Source organism: Oenanthe melanoleuca, chromosome 1 (assembly GCF_029582105.1).
Source record: "Oenanthe melanoleuca isolate GR-GAL-2019-014 chromosome 1, OMel1.0, whole genome shotgun sequence".
In the NCBI taxonomy this organism is placed as follows: Eukaryota; Metazoa; Chordata; class Aves; order Passeriformes; family Muscicapidae; genus Oenanthe; species Oenanthe melanoleuca.
The window spans coordinates 107053467-107080063 of NC_079333.1; the positions used below are offsets into that span (position 1 = coordinate 107053467).

At 45.3% G+C, this 26597-nt stretch overlaps 1 protein-coding gene across 4 annotated transcripts in view; it reads right to left on the reverse strand.

Annotated features, from left to right (window-relative positions):
- Positions 1 to 1641: 1641 nt before the first annotated feature.
- Positions 1642 to 26597, reverse strand: part of PDE9A (phosphodiesterase 9A) — a 49530-nt gene continuing 24574 nt past the window's right edge. For 2 of the 4 annotated variants that reach the window (XM_056505494.1, XM_056505484.1), the window contains exons 4-15: positions 22534 to 22618; positions 18454 to 18535; positions 16227 to 16301; positions 13065 to 13151; positions 10048 to 10152; positions 8915 to 8997; positions 7354 to 7510; positions 6121 to 6234; positions 5329 to 5433; positions 3852 to 3980; positions 3559 to 3654; positions 1642 to 2001 (exon numbers count right to left, since the gene is read on the reverse strand). In XM_056505494.1, coding sequence (XP_056361469.1) covers positions 1951 to 2001; positions 3559 to 3654; positions 3852 to 3980; positions 5329 to 5433; positions 6121 to 6234; positions 7354 to 7510; positions 8915 to 8997; positions 10048 to 10152; positions 13065 to 13151; positions 16227 to 16301; positions 18454 to 18535; positions 22534 to 22618 — 1169 coding nt within the window. In that variant the 3' untranslated portion in view covers positions 1642 to 1950. Of the gene's footprint in view, positions 2002 to 3558; positions 3655 to 3851; positions 3981 to 5328; positions 5434 to 6120; positions 6235 to 7353; positions 7511 to 8914; positions 8998 to 10047; positions 10153 to 13064; positions 13152 to 16226; positions 16302 to 18453; positions 18536 to 22533; positions 22619 to 25812; positions 25955 to 26597 lie in introns of those variants that run through there. The other 2 variants (XM_056505504.1, XM_056505474.1) reach the window with 2 other exon arrangements.

A 26597-nucleotide genomic window follows, 5' to 3' on the forward strand; every position in this document is an offset into this window, starting at 1 on the left:
GGGTGTAGTTCATCCATTCATGAAGATGTCTGTGTGAGTTGGAGCTGACCCTGTGCTTGGATCTTTTCTTTTCCCTGGGATCTGTGCAGATCCAGGGATCAGAGCCCAAAACCACACACAAAAAGCTGTTTAAAGGAGGAGGCACCAGCAGACAGAACTAGCTGAGAGTCTGTCCTGGCTCTCTAGAAACTTCCAGGTAGGAACAGAATAGAGGGATGGAAGTTTTGAGGTGATTTGGATTTCCCTGAGAGATTGGAGAATAACTGAAATAACACAATTTGTGTTCTAATGAAAGAGACCAAACACAAGAAATGGCACTGGGGAAGAAACAAGAGTTAAACTCAGGATTAATGTGCAGAAAAACAGGAGAATGAACCTGAATTTCCAGAGAGGAAGCAGGATTTGCTGTTAGGGTTGGTCCTAGAGAAGCCAGAGAGGCTGAGCTGCCTGAAGTGTTTTTGGGCTGTGGGGGAAAGGTTGGTCCACAAAGCAGCTCTGGGTTTGCAGAGCTGGGGAGCCAAGGGGACCCTGAGCAATGTCCATGCCTGGAGCTGCTCCCAGCAGCCACACATGACAGGGAGGACAGGCTGTCCCAGCTGGGAGAGCCAGGTGAGCAGCTTGGCTGTGGCTGGTTCCTGCTGGGGATTTATTCCAGGTGGGCACAGGAACCAATCCAGCTGTTCACACAGCTGCAACACCCAGGCACAGCTTGGCTCCCAACCATCACAAAACCATCAATGGAATTGAACTCCTCATGATGTATCACAGGAATAATTCTAAGGCTTCTCCTCCAAGCAAAACCACAGTTCTCATGTGAGCACATACACAAAATGAAACAGTACCACCCATTTCTGTAGAAGAATATATTATTTAGCTGATCGGTTTAAAAGTAAAAAAAAAAAAAAGAAAAAAAAATCTGTACATCTTTGAAGTTGTCTCTTGTTTTTGTTTTTTTTTTTTTTTTTTTTTGCATCAACAAGGATAAAAATGTGTTTTTTCAGCTTTGTGCTCCCTTCTTTGCTTGTGCTGAAGGATCTCATGGTGTCCAGCTGCACCAGGCCACAAAGCAACCCTGGCAAACTCACTAATGTTTCTTCTGATTTCTTCTAGTGTAAAAAAAAAGAAAAAAAAAAAAAAAAAAAGGAAAATTGCATCCACTATGTTGGACTTCTGAATGTACTGTGAACACTATAAAATTCAGAGAATAATGAGGAGAAATGTGTCATTAGGGCCTACCAGGCAAACAAAAATGTATGCCAGGCCCCTTTTCAGTGCATGAGCATCTGGTGAGCTATGCTGTAATTAGCACTCTGCTGTACACATGTGGGGAGTATCTTGACTAAAACAACTCCTGCTGCCAGTGGATCATTTCCCAGAAAAGGCTCCTTGGCTAAACTCTGATTTGTCTCTGCAGACTGTGGTCACCAAAAAGGCAGATCTGCTGCAGCCTGTGCAGTGTCCACAGGGAGAATCCTGCTGGGAGGCTCTTGTGGGAATGCTGGAGCCTGGCGAGTCCTGCCAGGAGCTGTGGTGAGAATTCTGGAGCCTGGAGAGTCCTGCCAGGAGCTGTGGTGAGAATTCTGGAGCCTGGAGAGTCCTGCCAGGAGGTTGTGGTGAGAATTTTGGAGTCTGAGGATCCTGCCAGGAGGTTGTGGTGAGAATTCTGGAGGCTGTGGTGGAAATTCTGGAGCCTGAGGATCCTGCCAGGAGGCTGTGGTGAGAATTTTGGACCCTGGAGAGTCCTGCAGGAGGCTGTGGAGGGGATGCCAGAGTCTGGGGAGCCCGTGGTGTCACAGCTCCTCTGTGAGTTGGCTCAGGCTGTGGATCCATCCCTGCCACCTCTCCCTGTATGGTCCCACTTGGATTTTGCCTCTGCTTGGCAAATACAGCATTTCTCAAACCAGAGCAGCCTCAGGGCTCGTGGTTTTTTTGTTCAAAGGCTGTTTCATCTCACTTTTCAGTACTGCTGGACGTCAGACCTTCACTTTTCTGTTTCTGCAGCTGGAGTGAAGAGAAAATCAGGATTAATCCCCCCTGACTCACACTCACAGTGCTGCTTTGCAGTGCTGCTGAGAGTCCCATGCTCAGCTCCCCACAAGGCATGTGCAACATTTCCTGGGAAATAATAGGCAGCAGCTTGGAATATCACAGGCATTGTTTCATCCAAACAGCTCTGGATGAATGTCCTGGGCAAACACAGCTCAGTCTTTCTCATCAGCTATTGTACTAGGCTCTCAAATTATTAATTAAGTCCTCTTGTTTCAGGATATTTCTGAATTCAAGCAGCTCCTATTTTTAAGACCTCTTGTGCCAATGCACTGTAATTAAAGCTCCATCAGTTTGTATAAAAATGCTATTTTGACAGCTTTTGTAAAGCAGAAGTAAAATCTCAGCTCAACTTTGAAGATGAATAAGACTCAGAAAGTCTGGCAGTTGTATTTGAGCTCTTTTGCCCTTGTTTGAGAAATGCTCCTGTCTAAATGGAAAAATGCCTAAAAGACTTTGTTCTCCTTTAAAATTTAGTGCTCTTTGATCAACTAGCCTCTGTACTTGAGCTGCTGAGGGGCTGTTCCTCCAAAGCACTTGGGAGGAGATGGAGCTACAGCAAAGCTCCTGTTCCACTCATGGATGATCAAGTGAAGGAGCCTTCATTACCCACTCATCAAACAATATCAGCACTGGTGCTCCAGGGCACTTCCCAACTTATTTTAATGATGGAGTGGCTGATCATGGAGTACTCTGCCTACATGATGATTTTTTTTCATGTCAGAAAACTCCCTACTCTGTGATGCTGTCTGGGCAGGTTTTGTTGAGGATCTTGGCAGGGAAAGGAGGCACTGGAAGAGGTGTGCAAGGAAGGAGTGCAGGGCCATTGTCCCAGCTGCAGGGAGCTGGACCAGCACTCTGAGTGCTGCCCTGGCACTGCTCTCTGCCCTGCCAGGCTCCCGAGGCACTGCAGACATGCTGAGACAGCAAATGCACTGACCTGGAATTCCCACCTCCTCTCACAGAACCAGAGATGCTCTGCACATAAAGTCCCCAATGGGCAATAAAAGGGCCTCACTGGTTGTGTGTTTAATCCTCCTGGGTGCTTTGCATGGCAGAGTGATTCCTCATAAAATGCCAAGCACATCCTTGATGACACACTCGTGGCTGGAAGTTCCTTCCCAGAAAATAAACTCATGCACTGGTGCTGCAGAGCCTTGAACTGCCCAACCAACCCCAGAACATTCTGCTGCAGTGTAACCCAGGCAAATTCCTTCCCAAGGGATCCCTCCAGACAGAGGTGTTTGCCACTGTGCTTTCAGGGGGTTATCCCTGGGTTCTGTGCCTTGCAAGCAGCTCCTTCCCCATGTCCATGTGTGCACTCTGCAAGGACAGGTTTTTACTGCTTGTGGCACACACCTCTCTCCAGCCAGGTGTAATAAATGTGTTTCTCAGGATAAGGATAATGCCACAAGCATTCCCACTGTTTCAGAATTGAGCTGCTGTTTAATTATAATGTTGGGCTCATTCAATTATAATGCTCACTGTATCAAGGAGATAATTGGAGTTTACCTCTTTCATAGCATCATCTATCTGCTTTAACCCCTCGTAGTGGTCCCTGGATTCCCACAGAGGCTGGAGCATCACCTCCTCCACTTCTGGGAACAGCTGGGTGGGAGCAAGAGAAAGGATATCAGCATTTCCCTTTGCATATCAGCATTTCCCTTTGCATTCCTGCCCTTGCTGCATTATTTCACTGCACATGCTGACAACCCCATCTCCCAGGGTAGCTGAGCACCTGCTGGGGGTTCAGCCCTGCAGCTCTGCTCTGCCCCTCTTTGGTGCCAGGCCCTGGGTGACCCTACCTTGGTCACTGTCTCGAACATGGGGATGAGGACGAACTTGAGGAAGCCGATCTGCGCCGTGGGCTTGGTGACTTTGTCGCGGTCCATGAACGGCGCCACCGGCAGCCCCTCCGACTTCTCCCTGTCACTCTGGAACAGACACAGGGGAAAATATTAATCCTTGCAGGGGAGGGAGAAATAGGGATGCCCTATGGATATGATTGCCTAGCAAAAGATGCTAAGAATATAGAAAGTGTAGGTGAGACTGAACTGAAAGCAGCGTTCCACTGAGCGGCTGGAGAACAGCAATGTGGATGCCTGAAGGGCTTCTCCCTTTGTTAAGGTGATGCCAGTTGCTGCAAACATACCAAAGAGCCAGCAGAGACCCTCTCCTGGCATGACAGGAAGGGTCCAAGATAAGGTTTAGAGACAAAAATGTAATAAAACATGGTAATGTAGCAATTCCTATAGGTTGTACATAAACGTTAAAGAATTTGTATCTTGTGCTAGATTGGTTAGTGAAAGAGTAGAATATTCAACAGAGAAGGAGATTTAAGACTTTGTAAAAGGAGACCACAGTCTCTCTTGCTCTTACACCCTCGGACACCCTCTCACTCCCTTGCTCTTGTCCCTGCACCCCTCACCCTTGTTTTACACCTTTTGTTATCTCACTCCTCTGGGCCTGCTTTGAGCAGCATCTGGCAGCTCCCAGCTGAGCCCTTTCACCCACACCCGATGTAATAAACTTCAGACTTCAATTTCAGAATACAGAGAGCACCTGAGTTTGTCCTGACCACCGTCCACCCTCAGCTCCTACAAATCCTGCCTAGGAGGCTGCCAGGAGAGCCATGCACCCAGCAGATCAGTAGCCCTGAGATACAGATCACAGAGGTGTCTGAAGATAGCACAGAACAGTGATGTTCTTCCCTCAGTTTGCTTTGTGCAGAGCAGCATCTGAATAAAGAGAATTATGTTCAGTTATTCCTGCTCAGCAGCAGCATCAAAGTGTTCACCTCCAGGCTTACAGGGTGGCTGACTCCCTTTGCAAACCCCCTGGACTTGTGAGGTCAAATATTTCAGAGCATTCAGAAAGTTGGTGATGACTCTTGCTGCTCTCAAAGAGAATGAATAGTTCTGTGATTTCTTCATTGTTCTCCAGAGAGTGATTTTTCTCAGGTATTCAACCAGAAATTACATCTCCTTCTTTACTAATGATTAAAAGAAAAAATCAGTTGCATCCACTTGCTTACTGAGCAGGTTCTTTTGCTGGCATCCTTCTCTGACTTTCTGTAATAGAAGCTTTCCACGGAATCACAGAATGGTTTGGGTTGGAAAGGGCTTTAAAGATCACCCAGTTCCAACCCCTGCCATGGGCAGGGAAACTTCCACTAAACCAGGTAGCTCAGAGCTAGAACCTGTCTGGGCTGAAGCACATGAGAGACTTGGAAATAGCAGAAAATTGTGAAATTGTGCAATTGCATGTCTCCCTCACTCTTACCTGCATAAAATACTCCTCCAGTAAGCAATCTACCCAGGGCTCTGCCACTTCCATCGGGCGGACTTCGTTGGAGATGTCACAGCACTTGATCAGCACCATCTTCAGCTGGAAGAGGATAACACTTCACTGCTGCAGCCCCAAAGCCAGCCCTTTCCCCCCATCCACAGCCTTAAAGTGCAGTGTTCAACCAGAAAGGACAATTTCAGGATTAAACCAGAGGTCTTAAATGATCTGGATCCTTTTTCCCCCTCTCTCAGCTGCTCTGTGTAAATCATTTATCCCCTCCCTGCCCTGGTTTCCCCCTCTGCAGCACTGGGATGTGTCACAGTGGGATGTGCACTTCTCTGCTGCATGAAGAGATTCACTCACAAGAGACCATTGAGATTTTTGTGGAGCACTCAGAGGCAGTGAAATTTTTCCCTGGAAATCAAAGACAACTGCTTTGGGAAATAAAGGAGACTAGAGGTTTTACTCTTATGGATTTTTTTTTTTTTTTTTTTTTTTTTTTTTTTTTTTTGCCCCACAATAAAGGATGATAAGAATAGGCCTAACAAAGTACATTTTTTAATTTTCCTTTCATTTTATTTTTTATTATTTATTTTTCAGGATTTCTAAAGCTGGAATAATCTATTTTAAATAGAGCACTTCCAAATTCTAATTGATTTTTGGTGGGGCAGAGAATATAGGAAGGATTCTTTTTTGATAATATATATTGAATCTTGCTTTCTAAACAAAAAAATGTTAATCTACAAGCTTTGCACAGAAAAATAACAATCCACAAAACCTCCTTACACAGGTCATGTGTTCTTCATTAGTGTAATCAAAGTTTTCCATTTTTTCCTTGAAAGAGTCCAGTATTTCTGCATGTCTCGCCATGTCTGTAGCCAGGATTAACGTAATTATCCCCTAGCAAAGAAAACATGTTCACATATTAACTTGACATTCCTCACAAAGTCTGCTATTGCAGAGCCAAGCAGGGTCTGTCTTGCACACAAAATGCCTGAGATGCACTGAATTGCTCATGCTGGAAGGAGAAGTTTCTGACTTGGAACTGCCAAGGAAACTGGAATAAGGTTATAACGAGTTTGTGGTACATGAGGATCATGTTTTTATGTGATATTCCAGAGACACTGAGGTTTTTCCTTTCTGATTGACTAATTGTAGAAAAGCAAACTGTACAAGAGGATGTTAAAAGCCACACTCTGGCTGCCAAGATCCACTTTCATCTCCTTGGAAGGCACTGTGGGTTTTGCTGCTGACTCTTAGTGGCCCTGAGACAAAAACCATGATGTGGGTGCCAGCTGTGCCCATCCTCTTTGGATTATGGGCTTTGAAACTCTCAGACATGAACAAGGAGCTCTGTGTCCTCCTTCTGTACAGGGTCTATGAAGGGAAAACACATGGTTAATTTAAAATTGTGGGTTTTCATACAGAACAGTCCATTCTGGGCCTGTGCCAGTTTCCCACATATTGGCAGAATCAGGAACTCCAACCAGCCCTTATACTGCCTCTTCACTCAGTATAAGGAAGGTATAATGGGGAAATTAAAACTGAATTTTGGCCCTTAGAGCCCTAATGGGTATTGTAACATTGTTGAGTGCCTCAGAGATTTCTGTGATGACTCCCAGTGCACCAGGGCCTCTTCCAACAGTACAAGTGCTCTGCTGTTGCAAATCTTTTCCCCTTTTGAAGCCCCTCTTAAAATTAATACAGTGTTTCCTTAAAGCATAAACTTCTGCCATGAGAGCTTCATCCTTCCCCAGTCAGAGCTAATTGTCTCCTCCAGCAATACAAATATCTACCCCAAAATTGTCATAGGCTTTAATAGTCAGGATGCACTCGTTATTCCTCAGCAGCACATTCCAGAGAGTGCTGCTGTGGAAACTTTCCAAGAATCCCTCTTGGATCCATCCATTGAGGGGTTTTTCCACCTCCAGGGAGAACAAGCCGCTCTTTCCGCGGCGCAGTGAAACCCGCGCGGGTTTCTAACCCCAGGAGGGGCGTGAGCAGGGGCACAGTCCCTACCTGTCTGATCTGCTTGAACTGCTCCTGGTCCACGTTGGAGAAGATGTTGAACTCTGGCTGGGAGAAGATCTGGAAGGCCACGGCGCAGTGGTGGTTCTCCAGCGGGGAGATGTCGTTGTAGCGCACGGCCAGCTCCGTCCGCGCGTTGATCTGGTAGCTGAGGGCAGGGAAAGCCGTGACTAAAAACAGCTGCAGGCACCTCCAGCTGCTCCAAAAGCTGCTTCCCCTTGCTTATGCTTTCCTCAATCAACTGCAGCTTTGGTTTTTTTTTTGGTAGTTGGTATTAAATCACATTTTCAAAGAAAATAGATATTTGTGGGAGAAACGGGACTTTTGGACAGTAAATTAATATGATTATGTAGAAGTTGATTTATTGTTTACTTTTTAGTTTTATTTATATATTTTAAGGTTATTTTTCACACGATAACACATTTTTTGAGTGGTGCTTTTATGCTTTGACACGCTTTGTACGAATTTTTTAGGTACAATAATTGGTGGTTGTTTAGAACTTCACTGCCCGCTTTTATTTTGGGTTTTTTAATTTTGGTATTTTGTTTTTTAGTTTTTTTTTTAAATTTAGTACCATTTGTTTTAGTGGCTTTGAAGGGTTTTAAAAAGTTGTAGAAAAACACTTAAAAATGGCTTATTTTGTGCACTTGTTATAAATATTTGTTTAAACTAAGAAATATACAGAAAAACAGCTAAGAGTGTGAAGAAACAGCAAAATATGCAGAAAAACAGCTAGGCAGTAAAATATGGAGAAAAAGAGATAAATATAGTTTGGCTGGTGCATATGATACAGAGCACGGCTTGGACTTGTTCAGACATGTCACTGTGGCTTAAACTTGTTCAATATTACTACAGATATTATTTTAATATCATCTCATTTCTAATTCCCCTCAGTGGATGGATGTTCAAAAAGGTTTTTTTTTTTCAAGAAAAACCAAAAGGTTTTTTTGCCTTCTTTAAATTTTACCACATCTCTAGTTTAAGACGGCGTAGAGCAAAACCAGAAGGAAATGTTTGGGTTTAATTCAACCCCCACTAATGGCAAATGCAGGGATTCTCACTGATCCCAGTCAGAACTGCCTTATTTAATGAATGGTTACAAATAAATCAGATACTCTCTCTTTCACACAAAAAGTATCTGTGGGTCAACAGCAATAATTTCCTCACATCAAATTAACAGAGTAAAGTACTCTTCATTATTTATAGTTATGAAATAAAGTGTAAGCTAAATCCCCCTTTTCATTTTAGTGTAATTATTCCATTATAATAATTTATGGCTCTGTTACCAGCTGTAAAGTATTTCACCTTGTTTTCTCAGGAGTTGGGGGGGGGAAAAGTGTTTGAATAGAAATCTGAAAAAAACCATTTCCCTTACAGAACCAAGGACAGCTGGCAAACCCCAACCCAGACCTGAGCTCTGCTTTGTCCCACAGGTGAGTGTGGCCTTGGGGAAAGGTCTGGATGTGAGAAAGAAAACCTGATCTACCAAAAAATGCCAACAAGTGTTACCTCCCCAATACATTTTTGAGAGAAAGCAAGAGAACTGACTCACGTATTGTTATAGCCTGGATGGTCCAAGTCATGGCACACTGCTGCCGTCATGAGAATCAAAATGTCAATTTGGGAAAATTTCTCCTGCAAAATACAAGACATGAACATACTATTATGATTTCTACTTCCCCTATCCAAAGAAATTAAGAAACCAGACCAATTTACTTTTTAGAGAAATGCAAATCTGAGCAAAATGAAGCAATTTTCCTTAGATGAATTTACTTCAGTCAAGAAAGAGAAATCTGCCTTCCCTTCCAGTAAAAATGACTCCGATTTGTCTTTGTTGCATTAAATAACAGCAGCTCAGAGGAGGCAATTTCCTTGAAACTTGCTATTACTGCAGAGATCATATAAAAGCACTGAGACATTAGTACAGTCTCCTACAAGTCATTTGAGTACCCTGATTAGTTAAAGGGAGGGCTGGAAGATGGCTCTGTTCCCACTGCATTCTGCATTAACTAAAGTTAGGAAAAGAGCAAGAAAAATTAAATTTTGTGTTCCCACAGCTTTTGAATAGCATGGACTTATATTAAAGCAAATGTTTCCTCATACTGCTACTGGCAGGAAAACAGATTTAGGCCAGTAACTGGTATGTGTAAATATGAAGGAAAAAAATGGGTTTTTAAAGTGGAAAAAACAGTTTGGTAAAGAAATGAAATAAATATATGAGTGCTGGTTATCCAGACAGTGAAATTAATTGATGCCTATAGTTTTGGACAAAATAAAGGTCTAATGTGTGTCCTCCATACACTACATTCCAGGCTACAGGACAAGCACAGGTAAAAGCACACATTTGGAGAAAACCTCTTGTGGGAGCATTTTGTGTCCCAAACAAAGAACATACCCACAGACCATAATTCAGCAGGGGTTAGGCTGACATTCCTAAATGCTTCACTCCATCAGAATATGAACTGTGGACATCCAGGAGGTGCAGTTACTTCCCAGCAGCCTCAGAGGGCTGTGCAGGAGTTTGGGGTCAGGAATGGGATGGCTGAGAGGTGGAAACACAACTCCTCTCCTCGTGTGTGTGCCCAGGGGCTGAGCCTCCCCAAAGGCCACCACTTGCCAGCTGGCTGGTGGCCCGTGGTGAGAGGTGTGAGGCTGGGGGTGGAGTGGTGCCATGCAGGGAGGTACCTGGAGGCTGCAGAGGGAGATCATGCTGTACATCATCTGGGTCACGCAGAAGCAGTGCCGGAAATTGTGGAAGGGGTTGTTTCTGTAATTGTCGTGAATGCACAGCTGCAGAGAGAGGGAATGGAGCTGTCAGAGCTGGCAGAGCTCTTTGCCAAGCACTGTGTATCCTTAAAGGAGCCCTATGTGGCCAAGGATTATTCTCTGCTAGGACAGAGTGACAGCACAGGGCCTCTGACACTTTCTGCCTTCCTGGGTGAGATTTGTGTGTTCCAAGAATTCACCAGCAGGTAAAGCTCACAGAAAATCCCCTCTGATACCAGCTAGAAATGGGCAAACATCCCAGCACAGCTGCATCTCAGTCCTTGAGAGACAACTCTCTTCTCTCATGCTAAATTTCTATTTCAAGCCTTGCAGTGGCTAAATGTGGCTAAATGACTCTAAAGGGCTCAGAGCCCCCCCCTGCTCCCCTCTCCTGCTGAATGCAAACTGCAGCTCTGATACCTTGAGGGCTGAAATGTGGCTGTCATTTCATCTGCCAGTGCTCAGAGGTGGCATTTTGGGACGTGTTGCTTGGCAAAGGGAAGATGTGAATGCACAGCTGGGTGGGTTTTCTACACCAGTCAGCCTGGGGGAGGTGGAGCTGTTATGGGCTCACAGGAGCCACTGTGGTGTGGTTTAACTTTCTACAGACCCTGGTTACCCTCATTCCACAGGCAGGATAAAGCCTGTCTGTGGGGGGCTGGCACAGCTGGGCTGGCACATGCCAAGGTCATTATTCCAATGCTCCTCTGCTTTCCTGTCCCTCACAAAGCAGCCAAGAGTCAGCAGCACTGCTGGACCCCTCTGCTGAATCCTCCTGCAGAGCCTGGACCCCAGAGAGCCCTCATGCACATCCTTCAATTCCTGAGCCTGAATTAATGACAGGGACAGAATTCCTGTCCACTTCCCCAGCTAAATCAGAAATTTACTTCAGGAGTCCTCACACCCCATCAGGATCAAACACTTTAACCCATCATCTAACCTCTGAGAAACCTCAAAGCTCTGGATGAGGTTGAGAGAAGTGTGGTATTTCAATGATTATTCAATACTTGAGGGTTTCATTGCAAAAGCTGCACAGATTTAGCAAGGATTTCAGAAACACATTTCATTATTACAAAACGACTTAGGAATGGCATGATATGGTTGTCAGCCAGGCTTACAGGTGGTGAGAATCTCACAGCCTACACATGGACACCTGTGGCACTGCACAAAAGTGCATGGATGTAATGTACACACCAGCACTGGAGCCCAGAGCATCCCAGGGACTCCTGACTCACAGCACTGAAGGGATGCAGTCACTGGGCTGCATTAATCACTCTCTCCTCCTCTTTCTGGAAGACTTCTGCAGCCAGTGGATGTGGGAGCAAGAAAGCCAGGATAAGCACAAGGTGGTTTTTCTCTCCCACTTGAGTTCAAGTGATGCCTGGGGAAGTATCCCCCTTTGGAGCAGAGCCCTTGAGGCTTTTAAAAACCATATTTCTTTCTGCAAGAAGATAGGAAACCTCACCCTGTCTTACCTTTGTAGAAAATACACAACAAACTCCCCTTTTGTTGCCCAGAGTAAGGCTGTCTTAAATGTAAGTGGTGACAAATTGCCTGGAGAAGGAGCCAGGGGAGCTGCCTGCAGCAGCCTGTGTGGGTGGGCTGCTGGTGTGTGTTGACATATCACCTCACTTGCCATGTTTTGGGGCTGTGAAACAGGAGGGGGAGATCTTCTGCTTTATCTGCTCTGTGTTACCCTTGTTTGTGTTGGGTTTCATCCCACCCCTTGTCCAAGCTCAACACCCAGCTTTTCATTTGCCTTCTTGGGAGAGAGAGATTTACCAGCTTTTGATCATTTTTGGTGTCTCCTTTGATGCAGTCAAATTGGTTTTTTCCCAGAAATGCTTCACCAGCACTGGGAATAAATTTCAGGTGAGCCTCCTGCCTCCTGTGGTGACATTTTATCCCTTATTCCAGGCTCTGCCCAGCCCTGTGCCTTGTTGTCACCAAGCAGTGACAGCCCCTTGTGCCTCCTGCAATTGCTGTAATATGTGATGGACCCAGTCTATTCTTTGTCTTTTCCAGCTACACCTGATTTTGTGAGATTTTTAGGAGTCTACATCCATCTCAACCAGTGCCCTCTACTCTCTGCAAGCTCCTCAGGGAATTAGAAGAGATTTGTGAGATGTAAGTCTTTAGTACAGGAATCCTGTGAAATATCTGTGTGATGAATTCACACCATGACATTTTGAATTATTGTCTCAACCAATTTGTGAGACACAGAGGTAAGTTTATACCAGTTAAAATTCCTCAGGCTATCCATGGATGCCTTTTAAACAACAGTTAAAATATTTACTGTTCTACAATATCTACTGTTCTCTAGGAACATTACTTTTTTTTTTTTCTAAGAAAGCCAATATATTCTTCAGCTTTTTAGCAAACACTTTCTTATGCTCTCCCTTGGACCTGAAAACTCATTGCTTTTCAAATATTCCAGTGTTTCTTCCTTAGACATCTCACTTTTGGTATGATCTCATCTTTCTCACATTTTGCATCTCTGCAACATTCTCACATCAAAGACTGAAGCAAAGAAAATTACCTTCTCAGCAATTCCTTTTCCTTCCTGACTTGCTCTTTTCTCTGCTCCTGTGATTTAGTACATTGAATGATTATTGCACATATTGGCACTTTTTAGCTATATCTGCAGGCACTTGTCTTGCCTCCATTTGCAGTAGGTATCAAGAGCAGTCAGCAGAAATGAACTGCTTTCAGTAATAGAAACCTCAGCAAATGAATACAAAACAGTTAAAAAAGAGTAATTTGTGACCACAAAAATGCAAACATTTTCTGAAGCACTCAGATTTTAAGGATGTGTATGGACTGACTGCTCTCATTGGGATTACTCATGAGAGTCATGTTAATTCCATGACTAAATGCCTAATTAATTGATGCTTGAATGTGAAAAATGGCAAACACCAGTAACTTGAAATACTCACCAGCCACCTCTTCAGGGTGATGGGATTGATGTTGAAGTCTTTCACCAGCCCAAGGTCGTGGTACATGTGCTCCAAACAGCTCAGCATCTGCAGCCAGGAGCAGGCAGGTTATTGTTGGCTCTGTGAACATCCCTTGAGGACACCCTGTGAAGTGAATTTCCCCCCTGCAAGCACCAAATAATTGCAAAGCCCTCTATAGATGAAAGAAAGGTGTTCAAAGATTGCATGATTAAAGGCAGTGCAAGGAAATCTGAAGGTTTTTGTGCAGGGCTTTGAATATCACCAGCACTCTTCAGTAATTGTGATTTATGTGTATCACAGCATTTCCTGCTCATAAAAAAAAGTATTGCCATTTTTCCAGTTCAGCTGGGATGTGTCTTATCACTCAGTGAAACCAGTGGGAGCTTTTCCCTGGCTGTACAGGAATGGATCAGGCTCTAGCTGAATAGAAAATGACAGCAGAAAATAAGAGATCCCCTAAAGAAACATTTATTTCAGGCATTTGTCAATACCTTCTTTCTTTATGACTTTTTGTGAGCTCCTAACTCTGCTACCTTAGCTCATATTTCTTGTTTAAAAGATTTCCCATTATAACCCTACAAAACTGCAGCAGTTTTGTGATTATCCCCTCATGGAGACTGTAACTATGGATCCCAATAGCTGAGATGCAAGGACAGGCAGCTCTTTTGAGACAACACCTGCTCTGCAGTAGCAAGGGGGATGCAGGTAATTTACCTGCATCATTTGATCATCTGGGCTTGAAAGAATTGAGAACAAAAGATATTGACAACCTCAAGTGTTTGGGTGCTTCCACCAGTCAGAAATGAACAGGTTTCCTGGAGTTCAGGAGTTTATCTGTATATGCATTCCCATTTCTGAAGGGCAAATCTGCAGGGGATGGAATGTGGCCATTGATAGAAAATGCAGTTCTTAGACTGTAAAGTGATCCAGGGGTTTTAGCATGATGAGTGTAATGTCACAAATACAGCCCTGGAGGCATTTCTAGTTAGTTCTCTGTTATTTAGGCTCTTAGAAAGTCACCAGTAAAAATTATTTAATCAATGAAACCTTATCCAGGGAATAAATCTAAGTCATGGAGTAACAACAGGGCTGATTTTGAGTAATCCAAACAGGAAGAGACTTTCCTGCAAGACCTGAGGGACAAAGCCATGAGCTGAATTCTGCTCAGAGCACACAGACAGCATTTTGCTGAAAATCCCCTTGTCCTGGTAGAATATATGTTTTGAAATCACACAAGAATCACACAGAATGACTAGGTTGGAAGAGACCTCCAAGATATCAAGTCCAACCCTCCCCTAACACCTCAGCCAGACCATGGCACCCAGTGCCACATCCAGTCTTTTTGTAAACACATCCAGGGATGGTGACTCCACCACCTCCCTGGGCAAAGCATTCCAATACTTTATTATTCTTTTAATGAAAAACTTCTTCCTAATAGTTCCATAAAAGACTTTCCAAGGCAATGAACTTTATCCAGAAGTGCTGAATTACCCTTTGAAATGCAGCTGTTGCCAAGAGAGCTTTGGGTGAGTGATGAGGTGACTCTCAGTCCCAAATCTGCCCTGAACACAGGAGAATCTCAGTCTCCATGTTTAGCTTTCTTGGTCAGCAGCAATAGCTTGAATATGGGACTCTTTTGAGGCTTGAGAAGTGAGAGGGCACTTGAGGAGGGGGAGCCAGGCTGGCTGCAGAGCTGTGTTTACTGAGATGCAGCAGAGCACATTATTCATCTGCTCATGATGACCAAGGTTTATGACCTGCCTGTCCCACACGGAGCACGTGGGCAAACACTCAGTGCTAAACAAGCACTGACAGAACTGAAATATTCTCTGTAAACATAAAGCAGAGCTAAGAGGGTGAGATAAACCCATATGGTGCTTGGCTCACCACAGCTTATGTGGAATCTCATTTCTGAGCAGGCTCCTCCTTGCAGGGCAAGTTTAATCTCCAACCCTCCTGTTTGCCTTGTCCATGCCACCACAGAATGTTTCCTGGCCCTCTGAATGAGTTACTGTGCTGAAGTGCTGTCCCCCAGTCCAAGGAAACCATGGATAATGGATTTGGTGTCTCCTCATTCTTTGTTAATAGTCAGAACAGCAATAATCCAGCAGTGTTATGTGCACCTGTCAGACTGTAATTCCCTCTTGCTGCAAAGACCTGGCAGGCATTTATGGCCATGGTGCAGAGCTGGAGAGGGGCTGGAGAGGGAGCAGTGGCTGCAGAGCAGCTCTGACCACACAAGGGGAGCTGTGCCAGCCTCAGTGAGTGAGGGATGGACCTAAAGCCACCAGAGACCTTCTGCTGTTCTTCCAGGCACAGGAAATACCCTGAGGGGAATGTGCTGTTCCTGTGGATGTGGTATGGGCTGTCTTTTCCAGAATTACTCTGCCTGCACAACCTCTGAGAAGGCAATTAGGGCAATTCCTCCTGGGGATGCTGCCAGAACCACCCAAGCCTTCCCCTGAGGAAAAGCCAGTCCTGTCCTCCATTATGTTTTTCTTGAGTGAGATGTGTTAGTATCTGCTAAATCTGGTTTTACATTATATTATGAACTGTCCACTCTTAACATCCTTCTCCTTCACACTCCTACAGGTTTATACACAGACCTTCCAGAACCTTCTGCAATGTACAAGTGATGAACCATGGATAACACTAATAGCAGTAAGGAAAGGAAGAAAATGAAGCAATAAGGAGATACTAATTGGCTGTGAATGCAGCCTTGCATCCCCTTCAGAACAAACTGCAGAAAACCCCCTCAGCTGAAGGGGTGTGAATCAATGCCTGCACTCCTGCCTGCTGCTTTATTGATTTGAGTGGAGTTATGGATGATGTGCTTAAGCACACACTTCACTGGGGATTGATTTGTTCAGATAAAGTGGTAAGAGAGAATTCATGTGGCAGTAATGACAGTGCACCAGCTGAGGGACTTTACTAGGAAGAGATTAAAGAGCAAATAAAGAGGAGCCAGGGTGTGACAAGCAGCATAATCTACCTGGCATCTGCTGGGAAGGAGCACTGCATCTCTGGTGTGGTATGGGCATCAAAAAATAGAGAGAGGAAGGGCAGAAAAGGAGGCAGACTGTCTCAGAGGGCTCTTCTGGCTCTCAGAAAGTGCCAGCCCAGCTAATGTGGCATCCTCACCTCGTTGGGCTCCCACAGCCAGACGTCAAAGGTCGGTTTCCGCAGAGCCTCGATGGTCTCCTGGGACAGCATGTACTGCAGACAGAGAGGCAGGAGCTGTCAGCAAGGGTGTCCCTGCCTTGGGAATGCTACTGCCATGTCCTTGGGGCTCCCAGGCTTCCATTCATGAGGGGTTTAGCCACACTTCCCAAGGAGAGAGCAGATGATCTTTCCCTCTGTCCACCCAACCCACCTCACCCTTCCCTCCAGCTGGAGCTGCTCACTGGGGCAGATCCTTGTGGGGCAGAACTTGGGAGAAAAGGGAGGGTGAAGGTGTTAGGGAGAGGGTCATGGCTAAACCCAGCACAGGGAATCAAAGGCACAGGGCACAGACCCATCCCTGGCTGCAGAGCATCAAAGCTGCCAGTTGGGGAGGGCTGGTGTGAAGTGCCTCTGCTTACAGTGCTAAATTAGCTGCTGGGGATGATATGTTTATTTTCAGATGACTTATGCTCTCATTTCTAGTGTTTTTTCAAGAGTGCCCACAGTTTCGAATTGGTTGTCAGCCTGCAAGATTCAAGTGATTTTTGATCATTGCACTCAGAAGCCTAAAACAAAATCAAGCTCGTTCACCAGTTATGGTTGTATACAAAATGAAAAGGGATGTGCAGGGTTGAAAGACATGGGGGTATCAGGACTGCACAGATTCATCTTTTCAGGATCCTACTGATCAGTGGTTTTGGGAGTCAAAAACCTTGTGGCTCCAGTTGGCCCATTTACCATGGCTGTCTCTAGTTTGGGTTTACTCTCCTGAGAAGGTGAATGACAATTTCTGAGCCATCAAATTGTTTGATACTTAATCCAAGGAGGAACAACAGAGAAGATTAATTTTTCCTCTTCAGAAGGCAAGGAGTTTTGCATTTCATACACAATGCACATTTGGTGTAACTTTCTGCACAAACTGCAAATTAGCAGCACAGATTTGGTGTTGCACTGACATCTTCCTTCAGCCTAACTGATACTGGGCAAATCCAACTGATAACAAATTTTGCAATTCTCCAAAACCCAATAATCCCATGAGTTTTGGTCTAGGAATAATGCAGAAATACAAACTACCACTTTACTCTGCAGTTGGTCAGTGCAACTATTCATAGCCTTTATTCTTAATAAAAGATACTAATGCAGCAGTCTATCAAAGTTTAATCTGACATGTGTACTTATCAAGGGAAAAAAAACTGGCTTAGAACTGTTCTGTAAAATCCTGTGTTAGTGTCAGGAGCACAAGCCTCCTGGGCAGCAGTTAATTAGAAGAAGTCCCACAGTCCCTGCTTCAGTGGAGGTTGCTTTTGTGAGGCAGAGCAGAACAAAAAGCAGAATTTACTGCTCTGCTGGGCTCTGGAGACAAATGTGCACAGAGCCACGTCCCTGTCATGGACCTGCATCACACAGGAGTGTGAGGATTTGGGGTGGCTGAGCCAGCTTTGGTGCTCAGGAGATGCTCAGCTCAGTTCAAGGAGATGCCCATGGTTAAACCATAATTTACAAATGTGTGAGCTGGAGTTTTGTCAAGGCCTGAGCTGAGCACTGGGCAGGCACAACCTGGCAGCTCTTAATAATTCTTGTGGACAAAGACTGCTGGCTCTGGGACCAAAGATCCTTCATGGTTTCAGCCTCATTCATCACTGTGTATTTGTACTTGTGTTTGCCCAGGAGACTTTTTTCTTCCAGCATTACTGTTTTCTCTAGCAAATACACTAACTCATTTTCACAGGGACAATGAATCATGTTGGAGAGAATCCAATGTCGCATTTTCTCTTTGTTTCCCTAGGTGAAGCATGCCCATAAATTACATTTTAAATTAAAAAATAATCTATTAGGAGAAAACAGGCAGCAGCACTACTTTCAATCAGAACACAGCATTACAGGGTGTTTTTGATTGTTGCTATGAGCATGGAGAATAAACAAATATAACCAGACAAAAGAGTGTTAAATGTTGATGAATGCACAATGTTCATTAACATTTCAAACACTAATGAGCTTTCAAGTATTAAAGATTACTGATAATTAAACTTTAAGTCACTGTGGGCAACTGACAGCTTTTTCCATTGGCTCACAGGAGTTTTGGATCAGACCTTGGATTTAGAATGACCAGGAATGAATGGCTGAGGAGTCAGGCATTGTAAAGCAGCACTTGCCAGGATGGCAGCTGTGCAGGAGGGACGTGGGAGGGGCAGGGATTGTGTGGTACCTTTGGGTAGGAGGGCACATCCCGCCGGGGAGCTGGCCTCTTGCTTTCTTCCAAGAAGCTGTACTTGCAGGGACAGTTAGTCCTGAAATGAAATATTCATCTCTTAACATTGAGGGAACAGAAGCACAGTGCCTCAAATAAAGTGCCAGAAGTGCTCTGGGCTCCCAGTAGCCACCCCTCAAAGAGCAACCCCACCCCACAACCTCTCCCTTTTTAATGCAGTGCTGTTCAAATGCTTTGAAAGTGTGATCATCCTTAGGATTTTCTCCCTTTGTGCAACACCTGTGTTGCCTTTTCTGGGTCTATTTGCATCCAGGAGAGAAGCATCTGAGTCCAGGCATGTATCCATGGATACCCAACCACTTCTTAAACCAAGTCACCAAGTGAGCAGCTGGCTGTCCTTGGCATCCTTCTCCAGGGCCACCAGGAACCACCCTGGCTGCGGGCTGATTTCCTGCTGGAGGCACCCACTGAGCCCTGCTGCAGCCCATAAGAGCTTCCACTGTGATGGTGAGAGCTCTTTGCCAGCTGCCTTTCACATGGGACTGCAGCAGAGAGGCACAGACTTGGCAAACAGCTCTGCCTGGCTCCCTGATCCTGGAGAGAGGGAGCCACTGCCAGCAATTACAGGTAATTAACACTTGCCTGGTTATTAACACTGCCAGTTATCTTCTTTCCCCTGCAGATGGAAAAGCCAAGCTGATGCTTTTCCATCTGAGCAGAGGCCCAAAAGGGAACCTTATCACTCTCTGCAATTCCCTGATGAGGGTGCAGCCAGGTGATGGTCAGGTTCTCCCAAATCACCTCAAACTGTGCTAGAGTAGGGACAGGTTGGATTTCAGACAGAATTCCTTCACTGAGAGGGTGGCCAAGCATTGGATGGGGCTGCTCAGGGAGGTTTGGAGTGCCCATCCCTGGAGGTGTCCAAGGAAGGTCTGGATGTGGCACTCTGGGTCCTTGGGCTGGTGACAAGGTGGGGATCAGTCACAGGTTGGATTTGATGGCCTTGCAGGGCTTTTCCCAGGTAGTTCCACATGGGCTTTATTAACTCTCATGTGAGGCTGATCTTCTTGCATTCTGCATTTTTAGAGGCATGGAATGGTTTGGGTTGGAAGGGACCCTAAAAACCATCCAGCCCCACCCAGCCTGCCATGGGCAGGGATGCTGCTCACTGGGTCAGGTTGCTCAGGGCCCCATCCCATCTGGCCTTGAGCACTTCCAGGGATTTATCCCTGGAGTCCTAACATTTGGATTACTCTCTCTCAGTTTTCAAGCCCCCTGCCAAAGGAACCAAAAAGAAACCTCCCAGAAGAAGCCAAGCAAAGCATTCCATTAACTCGGTTTGTGCATTTTTGATTATTGTATCTCTTTTGAGTGATTCTCTTCTCTGTTGAGAATTAATCCAGATCTCTTTTCTCCTCTCAACATTGATGTCTGCTGTCATTTCTGGTGGCAGTGTCTGAATCCTGTGAAAGTTATGTCATTTTACAGCTCATGGTGGTCAGCTGACTTCAACCAGCTGCCCTTTCCTTCCCTGTTTAAGAAGATTCTCAGTTGATGGAAAGCTGTCTTAATCGTCTCTAAAGCTGTTTCCTCAGAACTCCACTGTGTGGGGTATTAGTAGGATAAAAATAGTGAGATTGGGGCATTCCTTGCCCTAATTGGAGCTGACTGCCAGGGTTAGCTGAGGGTCAGCCAGCTATCTCTAATTCCCAGCTGTAGCAGGATATTGAAGCCTTCATCCCAGCACACTGAGGAACACACCAGAGCCAGGATGCATCAGACCTTCACAAATGTAAAACTGTATCTGCAAATGATCATGATTTTAAATGACACCATAATGCTATTAGCATCTGCCAGTGGTGAGTGCAAAAAGCAGTTAAGCAAAAAAAAAGCAATTTGAGGAGGATGCAAATGGAGCTGCTTGCTCTTCTGAACAGAGAGATGCACAGTTCACTGTGCTTTTATAACCTGGCTGCCCAGCCTCACTCTCTCATTTGATAATGCAACAGCAAATATAAGAATAGGCAAACATCCATACAGCTGTGTACACTGTGATCTTATTGAAGGAACACAGGCACTCACCTCTTTATGTACATTAATTAAATTTAGATGGGATCCCTAATTGCAACCACAATGCATTATCTAGCACATGACACTGCACAAGGGATGACAGGTCTAAATGAGAGCAAATACATTTCCACTTCCCTAGGATGCCTCTGTTCCAGCACACATCTCATGCCACGGGGAGAGGCTTTGCTCAGCCACCCTGGGGTGAAGCATCCCAAGGCTGGGGTCACTGCAGGTGACCTGGCTGCTGTGATGGCTTGGGAATAAAGAACCACAGCTCACTCCTCAGCAGCTGCTGCTGGGAGCCACCCAGGAGCATCCTCTCCTCTTGTACCCACATCAGCTGCTGCTTGGGGTCCCAAACCCAAGAGTGCAGATAATCATGGGCAGAATTCTGGGCAAGCAGGAGGAGCTTTTGAGCAGCTGGGAGGAGGGAAATGCAGCTCAAGGTAGCCAAGAGGAGCTGTGACAGAGCCATATGGACACAGCAGCACGGGGATGCTGAGTCCTGCTCCAGAGAGCAGCTGTGAGTGTGAGCTCAGAGCGAGCCAGGGTGGGTGTCAGAGCCCAGCTGAGCCCACACCCATCCTCACCACAGCTTTCCACCCTCCCTTGCTGGTCTGTGGCTTCTGGAGCCTGTCACATCTCACCACTCAGTGAAGGTGACACCCCAGCTGGAGCTGGATGCACTGAGCAGATGGAACACCCCCCACCCCGGCTTTTCTTGTGAACAGGTTGTTGTTTGGAGCACAAAATATAGATTGGAAGGTGACAGGATCTGGGATGGGAATTAGTCATGGTTGCTGGGACAGTCTTGTACTTCCTGATGTGGTACAACTGGGCAAACACAAACTTGCCATAATTTCTTTTTTTGGACCTAATTCCTTGTCCACCTGTGCATGAGTGCTCAGCTCTGCCAGCTCCCTGCCACAGCTGAAGGAAAGACACATGGGCATACACGTTTCTCACGTCACAAATCAGCACACATGCTCTTGCTTTTGCTGCCAGCCTGGGCTTGGATTTTTCTAATGAGATTTCTCCACACACCCCAAAAAGAAATGATGCAAGTCACAGGGCAAAGTGCATTCCACCCTGCTGGGATAAATCTGAGGCACACATGAGGTTAATAATGTTACTCTGCATTTATGCTAATATGACAGCTGAATTTGGCCTTGGACTTCATGGGAATGAATTGTCATTGTGCCTCCTGACATGGCAACATTTATAAAATCGAGTGATTATAAACCTGAACCTTTTAGCACATCTCCCATTGCCCCCAGTAGGAAACAGTTTTGATTAAAGGTCAGACAATTTGACCCTGAGACTGTCAAGACAACATTAGCTGAGAAAAATCCCCTTCACATTTTGAGCAGCATGCTCTATTCCTCTCCAGCAACCTTCCCAGAAGAATTCCCAGCCTCACAGTGATGATTTGTTTGTCCTAGTGGGGCACTTCAGTGGCACAGGGGGCATTTTCCAGCTGAGACCACACACCGTACCCAATGCAATTTTTTCTCCTGCTGTTTTAATTACAGCAAAACTGAGCTTCAACATCACAATGAGCCCTTGCATCAGAAAGTAAATTCCCAATTTCTCGTTGAATTTGAAACGGATGATTTATAATAGCATGAGATCATAATTAGAGGAGCTGCTGCACATTTATTTGGTAATTTCCCAGAATGTGTTGGAGCTGACTCGAGTTCCCAACCAAAGGCTGCTCTGTGCAGTTCTTTTCCCATTCTCTCTCTCAGTAAATCTGGATGAAGAATTCTAATTCTGTATGGTGACAAATAACTCCCAAGACCTTTTTCTCTATTCCCATGGCCCAAACTAATTTAACTGGTGAATGGCTATAAATCTTCAAATGGTAAATTAAAGCCACTGTCCTCGATGGTTATTGGTTTCCTCACTCTTTTACTTCTAAGCCCAGGAGATAATTCTGTGGAAATGTTGCATTAGGGTTTGAAACCAGACACTTACTGCTGTGGTTGGGTCCCAGGCAGAACTTACCTGCTGTTCCTTGCTGCCATTTCCTCCCTCATCTTTTTAATGTCACGCTTGCATTTCTCAATCTCCACCACTTTCAGGCCTTCCACTGCCAACAGAGGGGAACAGCAGGGGTGTTACCATGGTGGAAAGTCGCAGGAACTCGTTCCACAGTGGTGCAAAGTTCCAGAGAGCTCTGCCAGGGGGGTTATCCCAGCTCTCACAGGCTCTCCCACGTGCTGCCAAAGACCTCGGGAACCCACAGGAATTCTCTGCTGCCAGTGCAGGTAACAGCGCTTTGATTCTCTGAATTATATAGATGCTATAATTATATATTTTATATATATATATATCTGCTATAACATCTCAGCTTTTCCACAGCAGCAGGCAGCTCCTCTGGTGCCTTCACTTCTCTGCAGAGGAAATCCTGAGCAGAAAAAACACCCCCACTCCCATGATGGGATGATAAGCGTGGCTCTGCAAACACGTAGGATTAGAATTCCCATTAAGATAAAAGGTTTTAATTTGGGAGTTCATGCAGAGCATTAAGGAGCTCTGAGAGGCATTGCTGGATACAGAAAAACCAAAGTGAGAATGCAGGAGGGAGAGCAAAATGCTGAAAATTCAGCTCTAATTATAGATTTTTTTTTTTTTTTAAACTATTGAAATCCTGTCACTTCTTTTTGCCAATCAATTCTGTAATCAAAGGTTATTTCTACATGCAGCACAGAAAATCCTATATTTCCCTTCTGCATGTAATTGTGAGAGGCACGAGGCAAAAAGTTTGATTGCCTTTTATGCAGCAGGGCACTTCATCCCCTGAAGCTGAGAGAGCCCAGAGCAGTGAGAGTGTGAGAATAATTCTCCCTTTTCTTTCCCCCTGGCTGAACTGTCAGCGTGATCAAGGACACAGAACCATTTATTACGTCCATGTCATTCACATGCAATCATTTCACAGCTCATTTGTTTACTGAACTCGGTGTTTGCAAGGATGAGCCACGGCTGGGGAACTCAAGAGAGTGCAATCAGAAAATCAGTATTCAGCAACTTTCTCAGAAAATCACAGTCTGGATCACGCTTATCTGGAGAGCAGCATGTAAGTGATAAAACCCTGCCTTGAAGGGCACAGCTCTGGAGATAAGCAGAGAGCTCAGGTTTGTTTTCCTTCTTCAGAGTAACAACAAAGATTGCAGCTGGAACTGGGAAAAGGGAAAGAAAAGTGTATGAACAAAGCCCAGAATGGCACATATTAGGAGAGGAAAGGGAAAGGGTTGGTTTATGTTTGCTTTCAGGGATGCCCTCCTCTTAAAAATCCCATTTAGGCATTTATATTTTTTTTGCCTGTCATTCTTACAGGCAGTTTCTTTGGGTGATCACAGTGTGGTGATGCAGACAAGCTGCTGTCCTGCTTTTTGGATTTCTTCATTCTGGATACCTGCCTGCACTTTTCTGGGTGCTTTGCTCAGCAGCTGATGCTCAGCTGCCCCTGTGCTGCCCTGGTGCATTCACCTGGGAGAAATTCCATTTGCCAAGGTGTCTAACTGGTGGCCAATGCCTATTTGGAGCAGGCAGAGTTATCAGAGTGCCAGGGAAGTGGGGCAGGCAGCTGCAGGGAGGAGTTCTGAGCAGCCCTGAGCATTTTTTCATGTTGCATCTCTTTGGTTTTCATCCCAAATCTCTCAGAGGGAACAGAGAATTTACACATTTTCTTAAGGTAGATGTGAAGTACTTAAAAACTGCAAAGGGTTTTTCTGCCAGGTTCCTTATTCTTGTGTGGGCTGCTGTGCAGAGTCAGTCAAGCCACAGGAGAAAGCAAGGACTCATTTTCCAAGGGGAAGTGACAAGCTTTAGCTGGGATTTAAAAATCAGGTAAAATGTTTGGCTCCCTGGAAACACATCTCTGGTGAGGTCTCCAGCAGGGACTGGGAACATTTCATGAGAGGTGCAGATGCAGTGCTGCCATGAGCACTTATCCCCACACACAGGGTCCCCTCTGGGGAAGAGATCCTGGAGAGCACATGTGAAAGTGGAAAAAGGATCTCTGAAGGAGGCAGGAGAAAAGGCAAAATAAAAGCACAATTCTTTCCACATTTGTCTTGCAAATGATGAATGGCCATGTCATGTGCACTGATTAAGGGCCCATTACATTTTCAGAGATTCTGGAAAGACCCTGTGCTGTCTAAAGGAGTCCCTGGGCTGAATCCAGCAGTGAAACTCTCAGAGCAGCCTCTGGAGCCCAGCTCCAGCAGGGAGGGTGGACACTCCCTCTCTCCCACGGTTTTGCCTCCTGAACATGACAGCCTGGGGAATTATCTCAGATAATCCAGCTGCAGGCTGGGCTCTGCTGCAAAGCCTGCAAGCCCAGTTTGGAGCAGATGGGGCACTGCAGACAGGCAGCTCCTGCCCACAGATTGCTCCATCAGCTGCTGGATCCACCAGCAGTGGGACCCAGGGGCAGAACCCTCCTTTGGGGAGCAGGGAACTCACTCAGTCTGCCTGGCACAGCAGCTCTGGGCAGGCTGCCTTCCCCAAACCAGCAATAAAGTGCTGGGGTGGTGTGCTGGTTGTGCATTGAAAAATTGGGTAGCCAAAAAAAAAAAACCCAAAAAACAAACAAACAAAAAAACAACCCCAAAAAACAAAACAAAACAAAAAACAAAACAAAAAACAAACAAAAAAAAAAACCCCAAAAAAAAAAAAAAAAAAACAAAAAAAAAAAACAAAAAAAACCAAAACCCCCCCAAAAAACCACCAAAGCAAGCAAACAAACAAACAAACAACAAAAATACCCCCCCAAAAAAAAACAAAACAACAACAAAAAAAACCCAACCCTCCTCTCCCTAAAGTAAACTAAAAAAATTATTTAAATTAACAACTACCTAAACTGCTTCTGTACGTGGTTGTTAAAAAAGAAAAGAAAGTGTGAGAGGGGGGAGGAGGAAGTGTTCTAAAAGCTTTGTTCTGAATTTATTATTTCTTTGTGTTATTAATAAAGTCTTTCTTTACACCCTTTAAGTTCCAAGCCTGCCTTGCTTTTGCTCCTAATTCTATCTCACAGGAAAAAAAAAAAAAAAAAGTATATTAAAATTAACAAATCTAAACTACTACAACTGGGGAGGTGCTCAATTTTTTCCTGCCAGGAGTGGCATGAATGCCTTGGTTATCTCCCTGCTGGGCTGTGAGCTGAGAGGCAGAGTGTGTGCCAGGGATCTCAGGGGGGCACCAGAGGCCAAAAGCAGCCCCTGGCTGGCTGCAATAGCTGCTTCTTGGGCTGCCCAGGGGACACAGAGACCCACAGCTTACCTCATTTGCTCTAATCCATGGCATCTAGCCCTGAGGAGTGGAGCTGGTCAGAAGCTTCACTGAAAATGCAGAGTGACTGAGCTCATTTTTCTTTTCTCTTTATTTTTTTGGGTCAAAGAATAAACCAGCAGAGCCTTGGGAGAAGCAGCAGCCAAACAGACAGGTTGGAATTCATACCTGGGCTCCTTCCTGGGGGTAGGCAAGCTGCAGGTTGCCCCCTCCATGGACATCCCTCAGCACCAGGAGCCTGAGGCTGGGGTGGCCACAGGCAGAGGCTTCCCTGCAGCTGCTCCTCAAATAAGAGCAAAAATTTCTTCCTCTCCCTGCTGACAAAGGGATCAGTCTCCCCAAGCAGCTGCAGGGTCAAGGTGGCTTCTGGTCAGGGGAAGTTAAAAGAAAACAACTTCTTCCATGAACCAGAAACTCCTTTTTTTTTTTTTTTTTTTTTTTTTTTTTTTTTTTCCCAGCCAGCCGTAGTGGGAAAGTTCTTTCTGCAGCTGCAGTGCTGGGAAAGGCTCTCCCTGCTCCTGACTTCAAGGCTGAGCATCCTCAAGGATGTGGCTTTTGGAATCTCAGCTGGAGGCAGCACCTCATTCACATCCCTTCCCTGCCTCCTGTGCTCTGCACAATGCACTGACACAACCCAGCAGCTGCACAAGGGGAAACAAAGCAACCCAAAAAACCTGAAATTTGCTCGTTGACTGGGTGAATTTAATTTGGCTGTTGCACTGTGGTTGTTTGTGGTGCCAGGATTGGAGTGGCAGCAGCAGGAGGGTGTCACCCCT